This window comes from Aythya marila (assembly GCF_965140915.1).
Source record: "Aythya marila genome assembly, chromosome: 10".
Lineage (NCBI taxonomy): Eukaryota > Metazoa > Chordata > Aves > Anseriformes > Anatidae > Aythya > Aythya marila.
In genome coordinates, this window is record NC_139051.1 from 14,366,676 (window position 1) to 14,390,175 (window position 23,500).

Below are 23,500 nucleotides of genomic sequence, written 5' to 3' on the forward strand. Positions count from 1 at the left end.
TATTTTGGATGGATATTTTGCTTGTTTTGTCTGTAAATAGTGTACATAAGTTTGTGGTATATGACAGTTTTAAGTGGTTGTAAGAAAATTAAAAAAGATACTTAAACTGTTCCTGATGGTTTTGGTTGTTAATATAACGGCGAACGCTGCTGCTTACCCGTGGGTGGTTTTCCATCTTCCAAAAGCGTGGGGAACACTAGGTGGTGTGTTCCATTTTATGTCTAAAAGGAAATGCTGACTACATAAATACCACTTGCCCAGCATCCTTGTCAACAGCTCGTTTGGGTGGTACCCATGGTTCCCTCAAAGGCAGGTACGTTCAAGCTCTAAACCTCCTAAAGTACCAGATTTTGTTTCACGGGATGCTGCAGGTCCTACAACGGAGCTGAGGACAGAGCCTACAAGTGAGTTCCCATTAATTGTTGCCTGTAAACCGATGTAGCCAAACCTTGCAGGGGCTGCTGCTCCTTCTGTGGGCTCCTCTGACGAGTGGATAGCATGCACCGAGTCGGCATTTTAAAACGAGCCGCTTTGGTTTTCCACGAATAACACAAATTCCCCGGGCTGTTGGGCAGCAGCTCAGCCTTCCAGCAGCGCCCCTTGGCCTCCACACAACCACCGAGGGGCTTGAACCTGACGGGACCCGAGAGAAAACCCCCCTCGCTCAGGCCCTGCCCTGCCCTCAGCCGCCTCTCGCCTCCCTCCGCTCCCCGGGCGGCCGGGCCGGGCCCCGCCTGCCTCTGACGCGCCGGGGCGGGCCGCGGGCCGCAGGAAGCGGGGCGGGGGCCCGGCCTCGGCCGCCGCCGGGCTCGACACCGCCACAGCCACCGCCGCCATGCGCCGCTGAGGCGGGCGCTGGCCGGGCCTCGCCATGGGGGCGCCGCCGCCCAACGGCAGCCTCGGCCCCACCGAGAGCCCCCCGCGGCCCGGCGAGCGAGGCTGCGAGAACGGGGCCCTGATGGACAGCTTCGGCATCTTCCTGCAGGGGCTCCTGGGCGTCGTGGCCTTCAGCACCCTCATGCGTGAGTGTGGGCCGGGTCGGGCCGGGCCTCCACACGGGGAGCGGCGGGGAGAGGCTGCGGGGCCGTGCCCGGCCTCGCCTCAGCCCGGGCCGGGGAGGGGGTTGAGGCCGCTGAGGCGAAGGGGAGCGGCGGGGGCTCGGCGGTAAGGCCGTGGTGCTGCTTCCACGCCAGCATCGTGCTCCCGGGGTTAGGTGAGAAGTTTTGCTGCCTGCCTCGCGTTTCGTTCGCCCTTAACGAGCGCGTTGAGCCCCAGGAGCTGCGCTCACGGCAGGTGAAGCATTGGGGTCAGCCGGGCCGCCCTCATCACGGGGAGCCCGGGAGGCTGCCCCCCAGAAAGGCTCCTCAGGAAGGTGGCACGGTCAACACGTGTGTGTGCTGATCGAGACTGGTTTATTTTTTTTTTTTTTTCTGGAGATATTTCCGCTTAAATCTTTATGCGTTTCGAGTATGCCTGTGGACTCTGTGAATATAAGGAAAAGTGAATACCCAGGACAGGCAGTGTAAAAGCCTGGTTGCCAGCCGCACTTCCTAACTTAATTCTACTTAAATATTTTTGAACCGTGAGCCATTAGAAGGAGATTGTCAGTGATGTGCTTGTAATTGTGGGAGAGGGGAGTGGAAGGAAGGTAGCCAGTCCCCACCCTGGTACTGGTAAGAAAAGCGATCTGTTTCCAAAGGAGATTAGAGCAAAAAAGTAGCAAACTGTTCTGCTTACACTGGAAAGCAGAAGGAGAGGTTTGCTTGTCCCAGTGTTGACAGCCGCGTTGTTTTCCGCGTGACATTGGGCCTGTGCTGTAGCAGAAGGAGAAGCTGACCCAGCCACGCAGACCAGTTGCACTGGTAAGAGAGCACTGGTCTCCCAGTTAGGTGCTGTGCTGCGCTGGAAGGGCCGATCCTGTTCAGTCTCCTTGTTTTGCTGTACTGTTTCCAGCCTTTTTGTCATACTCCAAGCAGCATGTGGCATGCTCTTCCAAAATCTTTCAAAGTTGCCTCAACAAACCCAGTAGGGCTGCTCTGTGCTCCACGTGGTAGACCTGATGTGAGTGAGAAGCAGGAACTGACAGCTGAGGACGGCTCCTCAGCGGTCACCTCGGCACCTCCATAGCTGTTCCTGTCCCAAGCTGGCGTGGCAGAAGGGATGACACAGCCCCAGGAGCTGGATCACGCAACCGGTACAGTGAGGAAAACAAGCAGAGGGATGTGGTTGTCTTTAGGCTCAAGTATTTCCTCCAGCTGTTTGCTACAACAGAGTGAGCGGCGCTGAGGAAGAAGCAGGCGGCTGTTGGCAGGGCCTGCCCGAGATGCAGCACAGCTGTCTGGTTGGAGATCAGCTCCCATTTAGTGTTAAGCCTCTGCATGGAGCTTCCCTCTGTAAAACGCCAGGGAGCTGAAGACATGGGACTGCCTGGCACTTAGATTTAACTGGAAGGGGCAAGCCTGTTTATTTTGAAAGGAAGCATCAGAAGGAGCTGTTCTGACACTTTGGATGCCATTACTAGTGCAGAATCCTCTGCTGGGGAAAGCAATGAGAGTAACATCACAGATGTATTGTAGAACAGTTCGTTATGCACAGTAGCTCTTTTCCTTTGAAAAATATTTGATATGACATCTAAACAGTAAGAATTTTTCTTAAGTAGGTAAATCAGAGGGTGACCCAAGCTTGCCCTTTCCTTGATGGCTCCTGCTGTGCTTGCATTCAGTTGAATAAGGAATTATTGTTTTTTTTCTGGTCATAGTAACTAACTGCAAGAGGAGAGTCTTTTTGTGCCTCCTTACAAGATGTTCATCTCCAAATAAGTGAAGACCTATCCTTAAAGCAAAACTGCTTAAGATGTGATGCTCCAGATCCTTCCCGTGTGTCTGCCTGTCCGGTTGCCATGAAGTTATGTGGTCACCTCCCCCTCCAGTGGCATCAGCTGCACTTTGTCTTCCAAGGGCTGAGCGCGTCGTTCGTTCTGTGTCAAGTTCTTCAGCGTGCTGCAGATGTGTTGCCTCTGGCAGCTGGGGCGTGCAGCCCCATCAGCAGCCTCCCCAGTACATCCCTTCGCTGCTGGAGGGGCACAGGCAGGAAAGTTGTGGCAGGGACAGAGAATCTCTTGCTTTGAGCTGGTGAAAAGAGCGTTTGAAACTAAATCCGAGGTTTTCTTTCCTCTAGCTCACACCTCCTTGTTCTGTCTCACAGGGCGTGAAAAACAGTTTACCTTTTTACGTTACAGTAGTCTCTTAAGTGTTTGAGTGCTGTTACTCCATTTCCTCCACGATCAAATATACAGCTTGTTGTAATCCCCAGAGTTTTGCCTTGTAGTAAACAATTTGGCTAGTTATCAGCTGTCCTGGGCTTATTCCCTAACTCCCTCAGCCTAAGAATAACTCGCATTTGTTCTCACCACGTTAAGTTGTTTGAGGCCTAAGAAATCCACGACTTAACCAAAATCACGCTGATTTCACACCTCTCCATCCCCTCTCCTTCCCTTTCTTCCTCTCTCGTGGTCCATAAACCAGAAGAGTGAGCTCCTCCTCTGTTGTCAAGTCATGAGGGGATATACCTGGTGCTGTCAGAGCCTGCTGGTGTGTGGATTAATTTCACCTGCTCTGGGTTCAGCTCTTTGATGGGGTGCTGGAGGCACCCTGGGGCGATTTCACCCGGGTGCTGCAGGTGTTCTGGTGTGCCCGGAGTCGCACAGAAGGCAGGTTAGGTGACTTCTGCGGCTTCTCTCCTAGCTGCAGGCTCTACCTTGCTAAAAAAAAGGGAACACACTGATATAAAAACTTTTTTGTTTTTCTTTTTTTCCAAACCTACTTGGAATGGTAGCCCTTTCGGATTCTGTCTGCTAATTCTCACATCTGTGAGCCTGGTTTTTGAAGCCTGTTTCTTAATTTTGCTCTCATGCCTAAGTATGCGTTGGTTTTCCAGCCTGGTTTGTTTAAGCCAAGCCACTTGGTAGCAGGAAGTCGTAATGGGTTTCTGCTGCCGTAGGGGGTGGATGTTTGTGCCTCACGTCCGCCAGCCAAAGATGAGACGTTTTTGCCCTTACAGTGCTCAGCTCTTATTTCATGGGGATATTGAATTAAAATGTCACATTTGCTCCTTAGCTTTTATTTTTTGGGGGGCTATAGTTATGCTTTTTATTACTGGTGGCACAAAGCAAGTTTTAAATACTTTTTTATACCTTGGTGTATTCTGTCTGTAATCCCAAGTACCTTCTGAGCATTCTCTGGTCAAGCTTTTAGTGATGAACACGGTGGGAGCTCAGTAATCCCACACACCTATGACATAATGGGAAAGAATACAGTTATTATTAGCCAAAGCTGCAAAAAGGTGTGGGGAAAAAACACATTGCCAATCCCTTTATCCTGTCTGTCTGAAGCTTTGCCTAGTATTTCATCCTGGCTGTGTGCATTTCTCAGCAGACCCTTACCGTGCCAGAGCATGGATGAGTTTGTGTCAGGCTGCATAGGAATGGCTGAGAAATTAGATATAAGTTGTACTGACAAATTAGTGAAATAGAGGAGTCCTTTGGTGCTCTGCAGGTAAAGGGTTTGTGTCTGCCTGTAGGGAAGCATTAACATGCTGTAAAGGAGACCAAAGTGTGTGGGGTTGTTAATCTTTTATGGCTTTTTTACAGTTTGTCTGTGCTCACACCGAGCAGGTTAAAGCTGCTGCGTTCTCCGAAGTGAAATGCTTGAGTGTAGGTGCTGGGAGTAAGCGAGAGGTTGGGTTTGCTGTGGGGGGTCACGGCTTACATACGGTACCTTTTATAAAGATTTTTCTCTATTTTGTTCCTTGCCCTCTTTTCTTACGGTGTCCGAAAGGAAGCACCTTTAAAGGCTGCATTCTTATGTCCTTTACTTTACAGCAAGGTTTTCCCACCTGATAAGCCTGCCAGGAGAATGATTGCTGCTTGTACCGTAAGTTACCTTGTTAGACAGTTTCTTAGAATTTGAAATGCTCTAGCAAAAATAAAAATTTCAAAGGAATTATTTCATATTTTCATCAGGGTAAGGGAGTTTTATTACAGGTGTGAATGATTCAGGGAGCAGGGGCTTGAGAAGGAAGACAAAGTAACTCCAGCGACCTTTCAAAAAAAATTTGGCCTAAAGAAAACCATTAATTACGAAATACCTAAAGCATACCATTTTCAAGGCAAATGCTCCTGGCACCGCTGGTTGTAGAGCTCATCCTGCACACGAGTTTCAAATCACAAAGAGTGCACCTCGTGTGTATGAAGCCGTGAGCAGCACTGCAGGAGCCTGGTGGATTGTGCTGTGCAGGATGCACATCGTCCTTGTCTGCAGAGCTCTGTGCAGGTGCAGGTGCCGGGCGAGTTGCTAGACGTGTGCAGGATGTGGGCTCAGTGATTGCCTGCGTTGGGACCCAAAAGGGGTGTGAAGGACAATGGCAGAGGGAAGAAAGCCTCGGAGCTGCACCTCGGCGCTGTTCTGGCCCAGAGGAGATGCAAAAGGCACAGAGATGAGAGTTGTGCTGGGCACCCAGTCGGGAAGGAAAGTGATTTGGTTATTTTGGACTGGTTTGGCAGAGCCTGGTGAGCCAGAGCAGTGCTCTTGCCTGGAAAGCCGCAGGCAGGACCCAGGGTAGAACCAGGACAGCCCTGCAGCTCCCTCAGGGAGCTGGCTGCTTGTGCCTGCAGGACCCAGGAGAGCCCCGTGCGGTCCTGCTGCTCCTGTACAGCCTGTGGAGTGTGGGGTTCCCTAAACCCATCCAAGGTTCTGCTGTGTTAGGTGCTGTTTGTCGCTTGCTTTAAATAAAGCACCAGTCCTTTCTTTCGATGGCACCCTCATCCACGTCTGAGACAAAAATGGGAGGTGCATTAGGATCCAAAACAGGGAAAAAAGGCAGCCACGTGGGTAAACATTAGTTAAGTGAGTTTCTTTTACTGTGCTAATACTGTAGTATTTCGCATACAAAAGATGTAGTTCTGACCACTGCAAGCTCTGCAGGAAAAAAATATCTTGCTGAGAAGCATCATATTGTCAAGTAATAGTTTGGTTGGAGCTGTTCAGTTGATCCTTTTTTAAGGGAAGCAAAAAAAAAAAACACAGCTGAAATGAATCTGGGAGTAACACTTTTGGGATTTTTTCTGAATTTTGGAAATTGAAGATGAACAGCCTTGCTTTGTAGCGTAGTTAGGTATGCCTCTCTGCATTTACTGACCATAGCAGAAACCTTTTCATAATGTTTAGTTCTGCTTAAACTACATTACCTTGGGTTTTACTTATTTTTTTTGCAGGATGCCTCATTCTTTGTGGGGGGTAGATTATAACAGCAATTTATTGGGTGGCTTAATGTCCTGGTAGTGTGATAGTCTCAGGTCATAAATATTTAGCGTCACTAAATGCAGCAAGTCTTCTGGAAACGCCATGTGTATATATATATGTGTATATATACGTATATATATGTATAAAGCAAAAGGACAATTATTTTTGTCAACAAATAATCTGTAATGGTGAAGTAAGTTGCACTTTTCATTAAAAGTTGTCTGCTGCCCGTTTATCTTGTGGGCTCAGAATGTATTACACTGTTCTTATTACTCAGCTGATTGCTGGATATAATTATACCCCAGATAATAAGATTGTTCTAAGTATAATTATGCATGTCATTCACATCATGAAATGTTTAGAAAAAAGGGTACATTATGTTGACATTTGGAAATTATTAAAATGATAAATTATCCAGAAACTGAGAAGCTGTGTTTAATCAGAAGTAACTTCTGAACTTAGCTAGCCTGTTGTTTAACTGTAAACTGCCTAATGAATTTTTGTTCTCGACTAATGTTTTATAATTAAATTTGTAAGGAGCTGATTTGCACAAATATACAGTGTGCGTTTTTGCACTCTGCTGTGATGTTAATTTCATGGCTAATGAAGTTTGCAGCCATAACGGGTATCTAACAAGGCCTTATCTTGCAGATGGTGCTGATGGAGTGACAAACCAGCTCTGTTTTCTCACGGCAGCACATGTAGCACGTTACCACTCCAAGACTTCTTGACCCCAGCACGCCGTGTACCCCGCAGACCTCAGCGTGTCAGCGCTTACCTGCAGCGAGCAGCTTGCGTGAGGCTGCTTTGCAGGTGGTAGAGGGATGATGCCTTAGGCTTTGAATGGGAATAATTCAAGTTGCTCAGGCTACTGATGGCCTGTTCTTCCACCACCAGTCCCGAGTTACACATTACTCAGCCTTGTGCTTTGTGTTTCCGTTCTTGTTTTATCATAGGTGATGAACGTTGAGGGTGGCACTAAGCAGATCTCTAAAGAGAGGTGAACGTCAAGGAGGAGTTCCTGAGTTGTGAAGGGTTTCAAAGGTAGCGGTGGGTTCTGTAGAACCGACTGTCCTCTGGTTTCTGGTAAAACTTAAGAAACGGCTGTCCTGGGTTTGAATGCTCAAAATGTGACCAAAAGCTGTTCTATAGGGTTGATTCCATCAACCTGTGGCAAACACAAGGCAGACAGCCAGCGACTCACCTTGCGTATGTGCAGAAACAGCCTTTGCTTGCTTTTTGTTGTTCTGGTCTAGTCCCTTTCTCCCTTTGTCAGAAATGCATATTTTTCCATGGAACAAAAATGAGTCTAAAATTACAACAACTATTAACAGCTTACAATGCGTGTCTTCTGTCTCTAATCATTTTTGAAGATGGTATGCTCTGAAATTTTAATTTGTTTTAATCACCCTTAGTTTTTCTTACTGGAAAATACCAGCTATCAACTATCATAAATGATCATTTCAGGAAATGTTTCTTATCTTGAGGCTGATGGTGAGACTACCAGCATATTTTAGTTTATGTGCATGGAATTTCAGTGCTCTCTTTGGAAAGTGATTGTAGTGCTAGAAGATGAAATAGTCTAGGGAGGCTTAAAATCAGAAAACAAACAAAACCTCAATTTGATGTTAAAAACTTGAGTTTTCTTATAGCAATAGGTTTCATGGTGCTGGCGTTAGCTTTTAGTGCTGTGAAGCTTGTATTAAATTTTCACAACTGTTAAGAGGTATGAAGCTGTGTCATTAAGAATAATGCTCATGCAGGTGGAAACTATTGCATGTTTTCATCTTGATTCAATAAATACCTAATTGGTAGATACATTATGTCAAAGAAGTCTACACGATTGGCCTCTGACACTCCCTTTGTGATCCTTGTTTGCGTGAAAAGAACAGGTGAAAGTGGGCTGTGTATCTTTTTGGAAATTTTTATTATTATTTTTAAGGGATTGGTGCTATGTGAAATACGCTTTGCTTTTGCAATTCAATGCTTTGATTATTTTGTCGGCCTAGTGGAATAAATCTGGTTAGTAAAGCTACTTAGAATTTAAATGGACTTTAAAAATAAAGTATAAGTCCACCTTTGGCCTCCTCAATTAAGTATTTTTGCGGTGTTTTTCATATTCTACAAAGAGAAACCGTTCTACGTGCTTTTTGGAAATGCCTGAATTTATGTTTTGGGCTTGGTTTCTGCTTTTAAGACTGTTCCAGCTGCCGGCGTAATAGTTTAATACTTTAATGAATGACGGGGTGAGTTTCTTGCTGTGCTTTGGCGGCTCTCAGTTCCCAGGAGCTGATTTAGAATAAGCGCTGTGAATAACTGAGAGTTCATTGATATCTGTTGTCATACGAGTGATGTCGGGAAAACTTCATCTATTATTGAGTGATCCGTGAGTGTTGTAGGTGAAAATGGTGCCGTGAATCGTAAATCGCTGCTTAGTGCACATTAATATGGATTGGTTCTATTTGTATGGCATTAAATAATTTATGTTTCCCAAATGGTTCTTTTTAATGGGGGAAAAAGCCCCCTTGGCGGTGGCAGACTGTACTTTGCAGTTCTCCTGAGGTGTGCGTACCGCACGGTGGGACGGGGCTTTCTGTAGCACCCTACCTCTTGCTCCTTGTAGTGTTTTCCTAGCACCTCCTGCAGAGCCCAGAAGTGTTTTCAAGAGAGCTGTGTATGAAAATTAAACTTCTGAAGGCAATCTTACAGGCACTCCCAGTGCCACAGGCTCAGATTAGCTTCCCTTCAGCTATTTCCTATCTGCTGAGGAAGCGGAACAGCACGTGCCTCTGTCTGGAAGTGCTGGGGAGCTGATTTACAGGAGCCTTTCAGACGGGGACACCTGGACTGAAGTCGTGTGTTACACACAGAGATAACGACTGCCGATTTTCTAAGACCAAACGCTGGCTCACAATTTAACGTTTGGGTAAATATTGCCCAAGCCATCGGTGCTGCTTACCTCAGCGTTCTTAAAGCTTGCGAGATTTAACGTTCAGTGTTGCTGCACTGTTGGCACTTATTTATTTGTGTGCTATTTATTTTCCTGATAGCGGTTTGTCCTTTCCTTTTCCACTCACTGTGCAGAGCAGCTTCGCGTCGTGCTGGCTCAAAGCCCATGCAGGGACAAGACTCACAGAGAGGCTGCTCGCTGGGTGTGGAAGCAGGTGGGAGGTAAACATCATTTTTGCAGGGTTCAAAGGACAGCACTGTACCTGTAACAGACAGTAGTTGTGTTTCTCCTGTGTTTGTCCAGGAAGCACTGCTGCCTGCTCGGTACGTTACGTGAAGTCCAGTGTTGACAAATCATTTTCCTTCTTCTTCTTTCATCCATGACAAGACAAAGAGTCCTGGTCATGAGATAGCTGGGCTTGGCTGATGCTCAGCTCTAGTGCATGTAACTCCGCCCTGCTCTAACAGTCAGACCCGTTTATCCGGGGCGCAGTCTTTGCTGCCTAAAAGCTGTAGCCACAACCTTGCTCTACCAGCTGCCTGGGAGAAGGTGTGCAGGTACCTGCCTGGACACTGAGTCTTTAGTCCCCCGATGCCCCCCAGTGACTGTCTGGGACACTAAATTTACTGTGTCCTCTGTCTGTAACATTTTTCCCTGGGTGACCATCTTTAACAGACAGGTGTTAGTTGCCCACGGATCTCTACAGAGCCACTGAGGCCAAGGACTCGGTGCAATTCAGAAAAGGGGTGTGGGTGCTGGCGTGGCTAACACTGCTTTCTGCCTTCCAGACATCTTGCAGGCGAGCTCAAGCATTTTGTGGTATGTGAGCCCTTAATATGGGCTAAATTGAAATTTCTCTCGTGCAGCTGTAGTGCTGGATGTGGTTCTGAATCAGTTGCTGCAGCTGGTGCTGAATGTGTCCAGGAGTGAGTGGTCCAGGCAAAGAGCAAAACCATGAGCAGCGGGCTTGCAGGGTGGCCAGTGCTTGAGCTCCACACTTGTAGTTAATGAGGCACAGGGAGAAAAGGAAGAATTACAGTGGGGCAAAGAGTGAATTACCAAGCACATGGAGCTGTTTCTTTTTTGTCCAGAAAAATGTTCAGCAGCATGACAAAAGCACTTGTTCTTTCAGTCTTTTGTGTTAACAAAGTCACACATTTATTACGTCTGTTTAAAACAAGTAAGTAAATACCTATGTTCCTTTTTCTAAACTGAATGGAGGGAGATGCTGAGCTCAAAAGCGTTGCAAAAGCTGGTTTGTGGCTTACAGACTCATTATCCTTTTGTAAGGCATGCTTAGTTCGTTCTTGTTAGACATGTAGTTTCTTGCAAGGTTAGTTTAAAAAAATTAGTGTAGAGAAATCTGTAATTTCTTATTCCTTCTTTGCTGCTACCAAAGAAATAATGAGGGGATCAAGTGAAACTCCAACTACAAGCCTCTTAAAAGCTGTGTGAACCGGGAGGTAAGTTCAAAAATATGATAAAGAGCACAGGTGATGTCATTCCATGATGGTGCAAATCATTTATCCTTACAGGATTTTCAGGAATTATTAGTGTGCATCTTCTTGTTTGTAACAGACATGGTTCCCACTGCTTTGGCAAACTGCTGGTGGTAACAAGTGGAATGGGGTTTGTGACAGCCTTCCTAAACAGAAGTGGAAATCATTGAAATCTGACATGCATACGTGGTTGACTTCTTATGTGATCCAGCTGCAGTAGGTTCCTCATTCATAAATTCTGTGCATTCCAGTAAATGTGTGTGTATGGCTTCTAGCTTGCTGAACTTTGGTCTTTGGGTACGTGGCTCAGATCCTGGAGCCCTTAAGCATCATATTGCAGGATGGTGATTTTTAGACCCCACAGTCTGACTTCTGCTGGAAGGGACCCGTGGGTTTCACCCCTCTGGGCACCTTGTTGCAGAGTTCAGCTTCTCTCACTGGATATTTTCTACTTCTGTCATGTTGGAATTTCCCTGGTTACAGCTCGTGTTGGTGTCCTGCTGCCTCTCTCATTAGAGCTGGTTCTGTCTGTGCTGTAGCTGCCCACACGTACTAGCAGATTTGCATCTGTGACGTGCAAATGTGATCTTAGCCTCGGTGAATTTCCCCCTTTCCATTTTCTTCCCTTTGGGTGGCTCGGCTGTTGCTTTGCTGAGGTCTGGTGGTGGTGACGAGGAGGAGGTTTATGAAACATTTTGTGACACGCTTTGGTTTTGACCTCGTCTCGAAGAAGTTTTGAGAGGTGCTGGAATACAGGTGGAATTCCCAGCTCTGTCGTGGGAGGAGCAGGGTTATTGCAGTGCAGCTGTGGAGAACGTCAAACACATTGAATATTCTTCAGCTTGCTTTCATTCATTTGAATTTTAAATTGGTGAGCTACAGAAATCTTCTTAGATCTTTATTTGGATCAGAAAGAGTCTTATTGTGAGCTGCCAGAATGCATGTCTAAGAAATTCAGTAAAACGCAGTGAGCAGACCCATTTTGAACACTTCATCGGGTCACTTTTGGTGCTGATACAAGAAAAAACGTCCAGAAACCGGGAGTGCTTACCTCTATAGTGATGTTGTTTTGCATCAGGAAGGTCTTTCCTGGGGGATTTTCTTTCTTAGGGTGAAGAAGGGAGAGAAGGGCAGGCTGACTTCCTCGTGCAGGCTCAAGTGTTGCTTTCCCTATGGACAGCACGCAGAGGTTTACTTCACCTCTGGTCTGTGTTCATACAAATGGCCTTTATTCTTCCCTGTGCGTTTCCAGGTCTCTGGAATACTAAATGTAAAATGTACTGTGTTGAAGTAACTGTTAGAAACCCTTCTGTTATCCCCAGAAACTTCATGAAACATGAAGACAACTCACTGAACTTGAATTTCGCACAGCTCATGCTCTGCCTTGTGTGCCTCCCTTGTCGGTTGCCTGCCTGGCTGCCCCCGTGCTTGTTGGCTGAAGTGCTTTTGTTGCCTTCCCTGAAAAATGATGGCATTGAAAGTATAAGTTAGCAGCACTTCTCTCTTCCTTCATAATTCAGCATGGAATTCTGAACGTTATTAGGTAATTAATGTTAAATACAGTGAATTCTTGGTAGCACGAGCCTCACGCTGCAAACAAGCCTATGTCCCGTGCCGCAGCCACAGGGTTGGGGTGGGCAAGAGCCGCTTTCCCAGCTCGCTGCAGGAGATATGCCATGCCCCTCACTGCAAGGAAGGCGAGTTGCTTTACCCTGAGCCTTGAGCCCCTCCAGAGCAATAGCGTGCTCTGGGTGGCAGTGAAACCCCAGCCATGCAGAAATACCTCCGGGGCCTTCGTATGTCCCAGGTGCCTGATGTTTGTCTGCATGGAGCTACGAGAAACCCCGCTGAGAACACAGCCTGGTTCGTGTAGGTTGGCTGGACTTGCAAATCTGTAGGCCCACGTTCATCAGGTAGCAGCCTGTAGAGCACTTAAACACATTTAAGTGCTACATCTACAAGAATTAATGTCGTTTAATTCTTGTAACGGAGTGGGGTGGAAGTTTGTGGTATGGTCGGCTGTATAAAGCATCCCTGAAGTTGTCGGTGGAGCCTTTCAGAGGTAACTCTCCTCTTTAGTGTTAACTCCAGTGAAATGTTTTCAGAATTGGACGGAGAAATTCAGAGGGTCCAAAGACATTTCGTGTTCTATCAGTACTGAGAAAAAGGTCTTGGTGGAATTGTTTTTAAGTAATCTCTTCTTGTGAGTATGTATCTAAAGAAAGGAATTCATGAGCTCATACAACTTCTTCATAGTGCTAATAGACAAAAACCTGACCTTGGAGTTCTTCCCCCGAAGTCTGTAAATCTTATCAGCTTAATTCCTACTGGGTCTGCAGGAAAGTGCCTTGCACAAAACCTACAGTAAGTTGCAACTGGTAGTTCTGCCATTTATTTTGACTTGCTTTGAAGCTTCTTTGTCACTTGCAAAAGTGACGCTGATTAAAATAATCCATGTTGTGGCCCGGGTGGTTTTGTCATAAACAGAAAGCTGGTAAACTCAGCTGAGCAGTGCTTGTTTCTTAACAGAGCTTTTATATTTATGGCATGCTGTTCACAGGGAAAACTGCTGACAAACATTGCTGTTACAACTTTATTGTTGGGGTAATGTGCAGTCTTTTCCTCTTGTCAGTTTTAATTTCTAATGGACGTATTATATGGGGGTAAAACACAATTTATCTCTGCTGTCAGAGACAGTAACAGTGCAGAAACTAGAATACATACAGCATCCCATTTGTATGCATCCCATTTTATGCATCTCTAACACCTGGAGAAACCTGTTACAAAGCCTACTGATATTTTGCCTGACCTGCTGGGGTTTGTGCCTTCAAGGCAGAATCTCTGCAAGTTGAAGGGGAGGAGGGGAACCAAGGCTTAAAACTTTTTTTTTTTTTTTTTTTAAGAGACAGCCTCTGAAATAATAGCATAAATGGTTATTGTTCGAGATTGATGTTAAAGGCACTGATTGGTGACACTGAACTTGAGGTGGTATGGAAAGACTCTGGGCAGTAAAAGACCTTCAGTGTCTGAAGACGGCACAAGCTGTGTAGATGAGGTGGTACGAGGCTACAGACCAGCCACCCTTATGTATGGCTGGTTGCTTTTATCCCTTACCCCTCTATTTTTCCTCTACAAATCACCTTCACCCCTCTTTTTCCCCACCTTTGGCTCCCCCCCTAAAGAACCCTTAATAAGTCCCATAAATCCCCCAGTGATCTTCCGCACATCCCAAAAGGGGTCCCGTGATGCCCCCAGTCCCTCTGAGCCCCCTGGACTTCTGCTCCTTCGTGGGGGCACGGAGAGCTTCTTGGCACGTAACTGCTCATGTTGTCAGTGGTAAGAAGATGGAGACGGTCAAATATATCCGTGTGAGTTGGGTTTTCCTTGTGTGTAGTTGGCTTCTATTTTAATATGGCTTTTTCCTTGAGTTTGTCTTTTTTGTAGGCTAACAACTATCAACCTTCCTGTGAAGGGAGTATCTGATTAAGTAATCTGTCCGATTTCCCTTCTGGAATTCAATTTGCACACAAAAGTCCAATTTGTCATCCAGAAAATAAATACACTTTGTCAGGGAATGTTTGTCTTGTTATTAATTCTTTTGATTTATTTCTGATATTATAGATTGCCCCTACACTTCAAGTAATACTTTCCTATTTGACTGTTGATCTCCAGTGAGTGAAAGAAACTGCTTTTTCTTGTAATATCCTGAACCTGCCTTACTATTGGAAATTAAATTTTCTGGTTGGGTGATCATAAAAGCTAAGGCCATGGAAATGGTGGTCAGGTAACAGATTATTTGTAGGTGATAGAAGGGAGACAATTGCTTTTAAAATCTATCTTTAGAGCTTCATAAAGTGAAATACAGGTGTATAAGGCCTAATTTATTGAGGAGTAACGCTTCTGCAAGATGATTTGCTTTTACTTCTCTATATTTCTGTTGCTCTGCGAGTTGCTGATTATCTCCAATTGTTCCTTTCTTTTGTAGTAAAGCGCTTCAGAGAACCAAAGCATGAAAGACGTCCTTGGAGAATATGGTATGTTCCTGCATGGCTCACTCCTTCATTTTAGCTTCTTGCATGTTTTAGAAATTTATAGAATGATTGTCTGCATGTGGTGATGATGATTAAAAAAAAAAATGATGACAAGAAAGTGATGAATAAATGATGAACAAAACAGTTACAAAAATACAGGATTTAACGAAATGTTGTGTTCTTAAGAATATTTCCCCGCTAGTTCATTCCCACGAGACATTGCCAGGAACCTTCATGAAGATGCACATTTAGACGTAAAGCTTAAAGTTGCATTTCCTCCTGAGGATGGAAAGTAAAACTGCCCCAAGATGCTAAGCTTAAACAGATGTTCTTGTTCTGTAGCTGTCCTAGTTTTTGTAATAGAGAAAATGGTACGGTAAAAGATCTAATTTCATAAGCTGTTAAAGAATATGTGGTATAAAAAGTATATTTGTTTTTATGACTTTTTAAATGTTTTTGTATTGTGATGCCAACATAACCTGTCTTAGGTTTAAGTAGAGACTGGTGTAAAATTTAAGCTGTTGATTGTTCCAGCTGTTGTAGACTGTAGTGCTTTGTTTTTTCTTCAGTGGCTGATATTCATCTTTGATTCATGATGATTAAATTCATCATACAGTGCTGCTTTTCATAATTAATCTTGACCTTTATTTTATTGGAAAAAATAAATACAAAATGTTTGTGTACTATGGTCTACCTCAGCCTGAAATTCTGGCTAGCGCTGCGGTAGCTTTTAATTTTTAAGCCAAGAATCTAGTTCTGAGATTGAGTATTGTTATTTATAGTACGTTGTAGTGATTAGATAAGTAACGTTCTGGCTTCCTGCCTCATCTCCAACTTTGTGCTCTCAGTGTTGGGCAATGAATGAGAGAGAATAAAGTTTAATACCAAATTGTCAGGGAGGGCAGATGAATTTGTGCATATAATATTGTTTGGATCTATTTTGGGGCTTTTTTTAGACGTGGAAGCAACAGGCAAAATGAGTGCTGGTCTGTATAAATGACACACTCTTGCCTACGTAATACTTCTGACACAATTCCTATATTTAACATATTTAATAAATCATCGTGGAAAGTTAATTAGTATATGATAATAAAAGAGTTGGAAAGGGCTGGGATCAATGTTGAATCTGTACCTGAGTGATGTTGTTTTTAAATATGTTCACAGTAAGTAGGAAACTATTTTCTTCCTGTCTGTCTTTTGCTTTGGAGATGGTAGTTTCAGGGTGATAACTCCTTTGCAGTGAGGTCTTGAAGCTGTTGTGCTTTAGCTAAAATTCAGGGAGGCTACTTCATGCTTTTAGGTGAAAAATACCAATGATGGAGTTTTAGCAAAATGCTATAGATAAAGGAAACATTAGCCAGCTATTAGATTGTTCATCAACAAGTAAGTGATGACAATTTTACCTCCATCCCTGCCATAAACTTACTAAAAATACATAAACATAAAAGGACTGAAATATCTTGCGAACCTGAGGTACTCATTGTTTACAGGAGGTTATTAAAGACTTAAATAGGTTTAGTGAAGATTAGCTCATGGATAATGCATATGATACCAGGAGGATCTCTCTTGTCTTTAAATTTTCAGTGCCAAGGCCTCACGTTGGTATGATTTGATTTATTGTTAGCAACATTTTTCCAGAAAAAAATAGCAAAGGGTTGAATTTAAAGTGGAACATGGTTAAGTAAGTTAAATACTATGGCATGTTATCCTTCTGGTGTTCTGATTTGAAGAAAAATGAGTAATTGGGATGGAATATTAATATAAATTTGCAGTGTTCCTACTGCGTTGTAAACAGTTTTGAGTGTCCTAAAAGCTGTTTTTTACTCTCTACAGGTTTTTAGATACTTCCAAGCAAGCCATAGGGATGTTGTTCATCCACTTTGCAAACGTCTATTTATCAGACCTTACAGAAGAAGACCCTTGTTCACTGTGAGTGTTTAATTATTGAATAGTTGGTCTTTATGGAGGTTTACTGTTGAGTTTGCTGTACTTGGACAGTAATGCAAGATATATCAGAGAAACAAATTTGCATGCAAAAAGTCAGTCACTTTCAAAATACCATGTTTTAAGCTTAGTTAATCAAGGATCAGAAATCTGCTCTTTTAGGTTATGTCTGGCAGGACCTCAGAAAGCTGTTGTGTTTTGTTTTGTTTTGTTTTCTGGTCTGTGTATGGGTGTTTTAGACCGAGAGTAAACTTGCTTCTTCCCTTCTAAGTACTGAATGAGGACTTAGGATGCTCATTGTAATATAAGGCTGTTTACTGAAGGAGGTAAGAGATACCAGGAACCAGTGGAAGTGAATGTGAAGTTGTGTACACTGGCCTCCAGCTTCATCATTCACTGCAACAAGGCTTTAATATAAAGTCAGGTAGCTTTCAGGGATATTGAGCAAAGATTGTCCCTGCTTATATTTTCTTCAGAAAACTGCATCAGCTACTGCAGTATCATTTTCACTTTGTTAAAAGCAGGAAATCTTGCCTGGTACCGAGGCAATTAGTGCAAAAATTAAATTTTGTGATCTCACACTTGGAGCAGTGTGACTAAGTAGGTAAGCATTTCACTATAGTGTATTAAACCTGAAGAATCTATGACTAAGACCCTGTCAGGCTTTTTAGAGGAGCTGCTGAAGCAAATGACAATTGTTTGGGTTTCTTATTGATGGGGCTCATGCTCAAAGAAGCCTACGCATTTCTTGTAATAGAAACTGTAAAATTACTTCTAAAAGTCTAGTAATTTGCCCCTGAAAACCAAATGCCATTCCTTCCTTGGCAGCTGCTCACAGATGTCCTTTGGTAAACAAAGGAGTTAAATAGCTCAAGGAATATGTTTGTTGCTTCGTAAGACTAAATGTTTTATTTGCCTTATTTCTCCTTAGTTTCCTCTGTTTCCACATGCTATAAATGTGCCAGTAGAACACTGCTTTTCTCCTCCCAACACAAAGCATTTTGGTAGGGAAAATGCATTTATTTTAACACACCGGCTGCAGAAGACATAAATATGAGAGTTTCAGTAATACTGGGTATCATTGTAAGATCTTTTTGGTTACTGTTTTGTAAATTATCAGGAAAATCTTAAAAGCTGACAGGTGTAAATTGCTTTTATTTCATTTTCATGTATATATTTAAACAAGCTAACCAAAGCATGTTTAGAATCATTAGCATTCAAAGTCAAAGCTTAATACTTCATTAAAACATTTCAAAAATAACTTTTTGTATTGTCTGAGTTTTTAAAATAGAAGGTTTGCTAACGTGTGTTCTCTTCTACATGTTTCTGTATCGTCTACATAACTTTATTTTCAAATGCCCCTTTTAACATAGATGTAGTGTGACACATAACAAAGGCACGGCTGTCATTTGTTGTTCTTAGGATAACTGTGGAGTTGGGCAGTTTCTCAGATAAGGGTGCAGGTCCTCCTTGTTGGCAGAAAAAATAGCATGCTCTATCAACCAAAGCCACTTGTCCTTTGTTGGGGAAAAATATATCTTAAAGGTTTCAAGTGGGTCAAAATTCCTGAGTAAAAGCAGTGTTTCTGTATGTGACTTCAAATAATAGTAATATGAGTCAGCAAACCCAAACACGGGTAGCTTTCTGTGCTTTCCTGCTTCGTAGTGCAGGTTTTTTTTTTTCAAAACAAAGCCAGAAAAGGTAGTTTTAGAGAACATCGTGGTTGGAAAGGACCACGACTGGAAGCTGCCATTTGTTACTTTGGAAACGCAACGCTCTGTGTCAGGCAGGTATGGGATAAGCCGAAAGCTGATAAACCCTCTGTTCAACCACCTCGGACAGGGCTGCTGTGTGAGGACTTCGGAATAGCCAAAGCAGCCGGCGGGGTTTGGTGGTGCAGGCTGCCCGCTGGCTGTGAGCGGCAGTGTTGGCTCAGGCCAGCTCGCAGCCACCGCTGCTGCTCGGAGCCCTCCTGCTGCCGGCAGCGCTGCCCCGGGTGCCGGCTGTGCCTGGCCGGCTGGAAGCCCTCCTGCCGCGGGCTTAGAGCAGCCCCTGGTGGCCTCAAGCGGCTCCTGTAAGTGCTGGGCTTCCTCTGTCAAGCACTAAGCCTTGATCTCTGCGTTCCTCAAAGAGAAAGTTCATTAAAACTATGATCTGACACAGCCGTTAGAAAATAGCTGTTTTTAGAAACTTTGTGGCTACATCTTCGCTGAAGCAAGGCACGTTCAATTCATTTTTATTCTTGAGCTGCTGCTTGAATGAGATTTTGAGGATCAAAGCAGCTCCTCCTTTACTGCTCTGATTGCACATACTGTGTATTTGCTTTCCACTTTCTGATGTTATTTTGTCCACGTGGACTTGCCTCTGCGGCCAGCAGGAGCCCCCAGCTCTCTGATTTGTTATTTCAACAGATTCTGAAAATAGGATTCTAGATCCTATGGACTCTTGAATTTACTGTAAGTATTTGGAATTGCCAAACAAGACTCAGTCACAGGGATTTCCAGTGTGATGTGCAGCTGGGATAACCTTCGCTGGCTCTTTCTCAGCTGCTGTTTTGTTCAGCCAAAACGGAGCAATAGTAAACAAACCAAACTGACCTGCAAGATGCTTTGAAGTTCAGCTACACCATTTAATGGACCTAAGAATTAATTTGAAACCCACGGTGATCTCTGGATTCTTGAGGCATAGGCGAGATCCCAGGAGTTCCTTCTGAAGCAATTAATAGTGCAGCCGTTGTGTGTCCTTTACACTGTATTTTTTTCCTTGGAAGGCTAGTTCTAGATTCGATTTCAGATGTTTATTAGATACGATTTGAAGTCCTAAAGCAAATCACTTTCTGCTAAACTCTGAAGTAATTTGAAATGTGGTTTTGATAGTGGCTTTGATAGTGACCGTTGTTCCTTGTCAGCTCTAGTAGAGTGCTCCTTCAAGCAAGAGAGAACTCCTTGTGGGGCCTCCCCCATTAGAATGAAAGTGTTTTGGGTTGTTAGGTTGTTGTTGTGTTTTGTTTTGTTTTGTTTTTCCTTCAAATTCTGTGAGGTGTTAAGAATTAAAAAAAGTAAATTAGCTTATTCCTTTTATTCCCCTGGTTTTATTCAAATACAGTGTTTCTATGCAGAATGAACTGAAGGAAACCTGTTTTTAATTTAAAGACATAAAATGAATATTGGAGTTTATACAGAGGATGCACACACACAGTTCATGGAAATACAAGTTGAAGCTTAAGTTTAAGGTCAGAAACAGAATGTTAAGACTCCCATAAAACTATCTATAAATTTTACACTATGTACGTACAGAAGTGGGTAAATGATTAATCTCAGTGATGTGGCTTTTCAACATAAATGAATACCTATCAATTGTGTAAAATTACATGGAACTTACAGAAATTGGACCCTTGCTCCTTGTTTTCTTTACATTTTTCCTTTTAGGTACCTTATCAACTTCTTGTTAGATGCCACATTAGGGATGCTGTTAATCTACGCTGGTATACGTGCAGTCAGCAGCATTGTGGAATGGCAGCAGTGGGAGTCCCTTCGCTTTGGTGAATATGGTAAATATTTCTATTGTTGCACTAAAATACTTTCCAAGACAGAATTTTGGCATATTTCAGCTAACAGTTCACTGACCTTTAAGTCATTACACAGTTGTTATAATGGCTACTGTAGAATTCCACTCGTCAGTAGCACCCTGTATCTTGGCATGCAAATTCTGTGTTGCAAAGTTTAACAAGTCTTTAAGCATTTAGTGAGGCTTGGAACAACTGCTTGGTTTTGTTGTTGTGAGGAGTGATTGAACAAATTATGGTACTGGCTAATCTCAGGTTAAAAAACAACAGGATAAATGTACTCTGAAACACTTTAAATAATGATAGCTGGAACATCATTTCCTATTAAAGCTTTCACTGCACCGCATGCCGTTGTCTGAAGATACGGGTTGAGCATTCTGCCAGCCCTCTTTAAAGTAAACAAGCACATATCTTTGCAAAGAGAATGTGCTTGTCCTCAAGTAGGGATCACTTGAACTCCTGCGCGTGGGGCTTGTATCTGATGAAAAATGCACAAGTCTTTCTTACAGGCTAAGAAATACAGAAGTGAAATTAGTTTCATCTGAAGTTGTGGGTTTTGTTTTCTGTTAGCCACTGCAGTCTGCTGACCTGCAGAAACTGTGGATTTGCAGATGCAAAAAAACTTGATATATTATGTACACAGCATTCAATTCTGTTCAACCTAATATTTTCAGATGTAATTACTAAATGTATAAATACTAAAATTTGCACTTGAAGCTCCTTGAAATAAGAATGCGGGGAGGGAGGGGTTGTCTTACAAGAGAGCTATGGCTCTTTACCAGAGAAAAAAACACACTGTAGTTTAAAAATAATAATAATAATGTTTGCCTAACAAACTAAAAGCTTTTGTAGCAGTTTGATAATTATCATTATTTGATTTTGTATAAGAAAGACAAAAAAAAAATAAAAAATAGCCAACCAAACAAAAAACCCAAGTGGCTAACAGAATTAAGAATTAATAAAGGCCTTGTTAAAATCAAGTACTTTAAATGGTTGGGAAATTTGCAATTAAATCAAATAGCGTTAATTGCTGTTTGTTTTTAATGTCAGAGGTTTAAAATATATATGCCAGGCATTTATCTATTGGGAGAAATAGCTTCCTCTACCATTAGTACATTTTTAAAAGTTAAATTAATGTCGAATGAATGTATATCTTAGGCTACAGTTTATGGCTGTTAATGCTGTTTAAATCAATGCTGCCACAACACTGTTTATCTTCTTTTTTTTCCCCACGTACCACTGTCCAAATGTTTTCACTCTTTTCCTTGGACTGGTGCTCATCTCACTCTTTAGGGAACTGATGCAGAGAGCTAAACTGTCAGAAAATTTGCCATATGTAGAAAAGTAAATAGTTTCTCCAGATCAGTCCCGAGACTTAGGTTTCTAAGGGGTTAGGTAAGCACCAATGCTCAGGGAAGGTTAAAGGGCCGAGACATTGCTGAACTTACCTTCTGACAGCTTTGAGACCTGCTGCTCAAAATCCCCTTTTATGATTGTTGACTTGGCTTGAAACTATTTGAAATGTTTTCATAGCTTTTACCCCATGTAAAATCGGCTTTCTGCTCAGAGCAAAATTTATTCTGTATCTGTTACCATTACAGGTAGGTAGTCATAATCATGTTAAATATTAGAGGGTTTTTTTGTTTGTTTTGTTTTGTTTTTCCTCTCATAGCATTGTTTTTTCTTGTGAGAGCTCCCTTCTCCCATTTTAATTTCCTTTCACAAATAAGTAGTCTCAGTGGATGGGAGGATGTGGGGACTCTCCTGCAAATATTTCCATCACTTACTGGCTTCTAAATGAACCCATTTTTATTTTAGTTAGGCATCTGTTGCTGCATTAGCTAAGCTTTTAAGATCCACAGCTGAATTTGTTACTTATGTCAAGGTGGGCTGGGACTGATCCTTCACTTTCATTTTGTGTTAGGAGATCGAAAATTTGTAAAAGTCATTTATAAAATTCTCTAACTCCTCTTTAATTAGTTTTTCTTTCCAATATCAGATCATTCTGTTAGTGACTTTCTTCTTCTTATCTTCATTAATGTGCTGCCTCTGACCTTAGTGTGATGTTTTTTTGTTAAACAAGCTATCAAAAGGACTAATAAAAAGTTTCTTGTAAATCTGTTTTCATTAGTTTTGTGGGAAAAGCTTCCAGCATGAAGAGAACTAGGTACCAGATGGACAGTTACTGCTGACAGCTGTGCAGTAAGGTTAGATCCCATGCAAGAAATTGGGAACTGTCTAAAAAGGGCAAGTCACACTGGGTTGTTTGCTGCCCTCTTCTGTTAAGCACCACTGCTGTTTCTGAAATGAAAGCCCACTTACTACCATTTTATCTGAAATTTTTCACCTTGGCTACAGGAAAGCTCATCTTATGTTTTGTAAGATCCTTAAAAATAAATAAATGAAGTGGGGTAAAAGGAACTGCAGTTCTGTGGGGTCTCAAGGATGTTTAGATTCATATTTGGAGGTAAACATGGATGTATAGCACACGAGTGGCAAGGTGGCTGCTCACTAAAATGTGTTGGGAGGCGTGTGCCATTTTATCTGAAGTACTAAAGGAAGGCCTTTGCTTGAAGATCGGTATGTTTTTTGTTTGTTTGCAAGTGTGGAAAAACAAAGCCCACAAAACAGCAAGTCTCTTCTTTTGATTGAGTGATGTTTGTGTTTCTAGAGCCTAAATAATCATTTGTCTCAAGTTAATTCTCACTGTGAGCTCATTTCCCGTCTTAGCTCTATTACTTGATCCCTGGTGATTCATTACTTGAGAAGCTGTCATAAAAATAGCAGTTGTCCTGCTGGTTTTAAAAGGCTCTCTTTATATGGAGGATAGTTTTTAAGTGTAAATGCCTCAAGGAAAGAATGGATACCAAAATATCAACATAGTCACTGGTAGTACAGCAAAACAGCACTGCGTGCTGGTTTACAAACAACTAGCATGATGCTCCTTTGAGGGCATTCTCATGTCAGCATTTTTAAACTTATTAGATTTGTCTTCACATTTCCAGTTTTGTATTATCAGATTGATTATGTCAGCAGCTGAAAGTGCAGAAGCAGTTTATATAGCAGAGTATGTAAATAGGAGAAAAGCAGTTGTGATCTGTACCAAAAACAATGTTCCCTGCATTCCTCTTCCCTTCTTGTGGTAGCTACTTTAGCTGCTGTGAGAAGAAAATAGGCGACAAAGCCCTGCTGGCTGACAATGAACTATATTG

The 23,500-nt window shown here is 42.9% G+C and overlaps 1 protein-coding gene across 1 annotated transcript in view; it reads left to right on the forward strand.

Annotated features, from left to right (window-relative positions):
* The first annotated feature begins 796 nt into the window (after nt 1–796).
* LOC309881791 (store-operated calcium entry regulator STIMATE-like) overlaps nt 797–23,500 on the forward strand; it is a 29,248-nt gene continuing 6,544 nt past the window's right edge. Inside the window, exons 1-4 of the mRNA XM_082768162.1 lie at nt 797–1,022; nt 14,734–14,782; nt 16,613–16,708; nt 20,152–20,273. Of these exons, the coding sequence (XP_082624288.1) occupies nt 872–1,022; nt 14,734–14,782; nt 16,613–16,708; nt 20,152–20,273 (418 nt within the window). The 5' untranslated portion in view covers nt 797–871. The remainder of the gene's footprint in view (nt 1,023–14,733; nt 14,783–16,612; nt 16,709–20,151; nt 20,274–23,500) is intronic.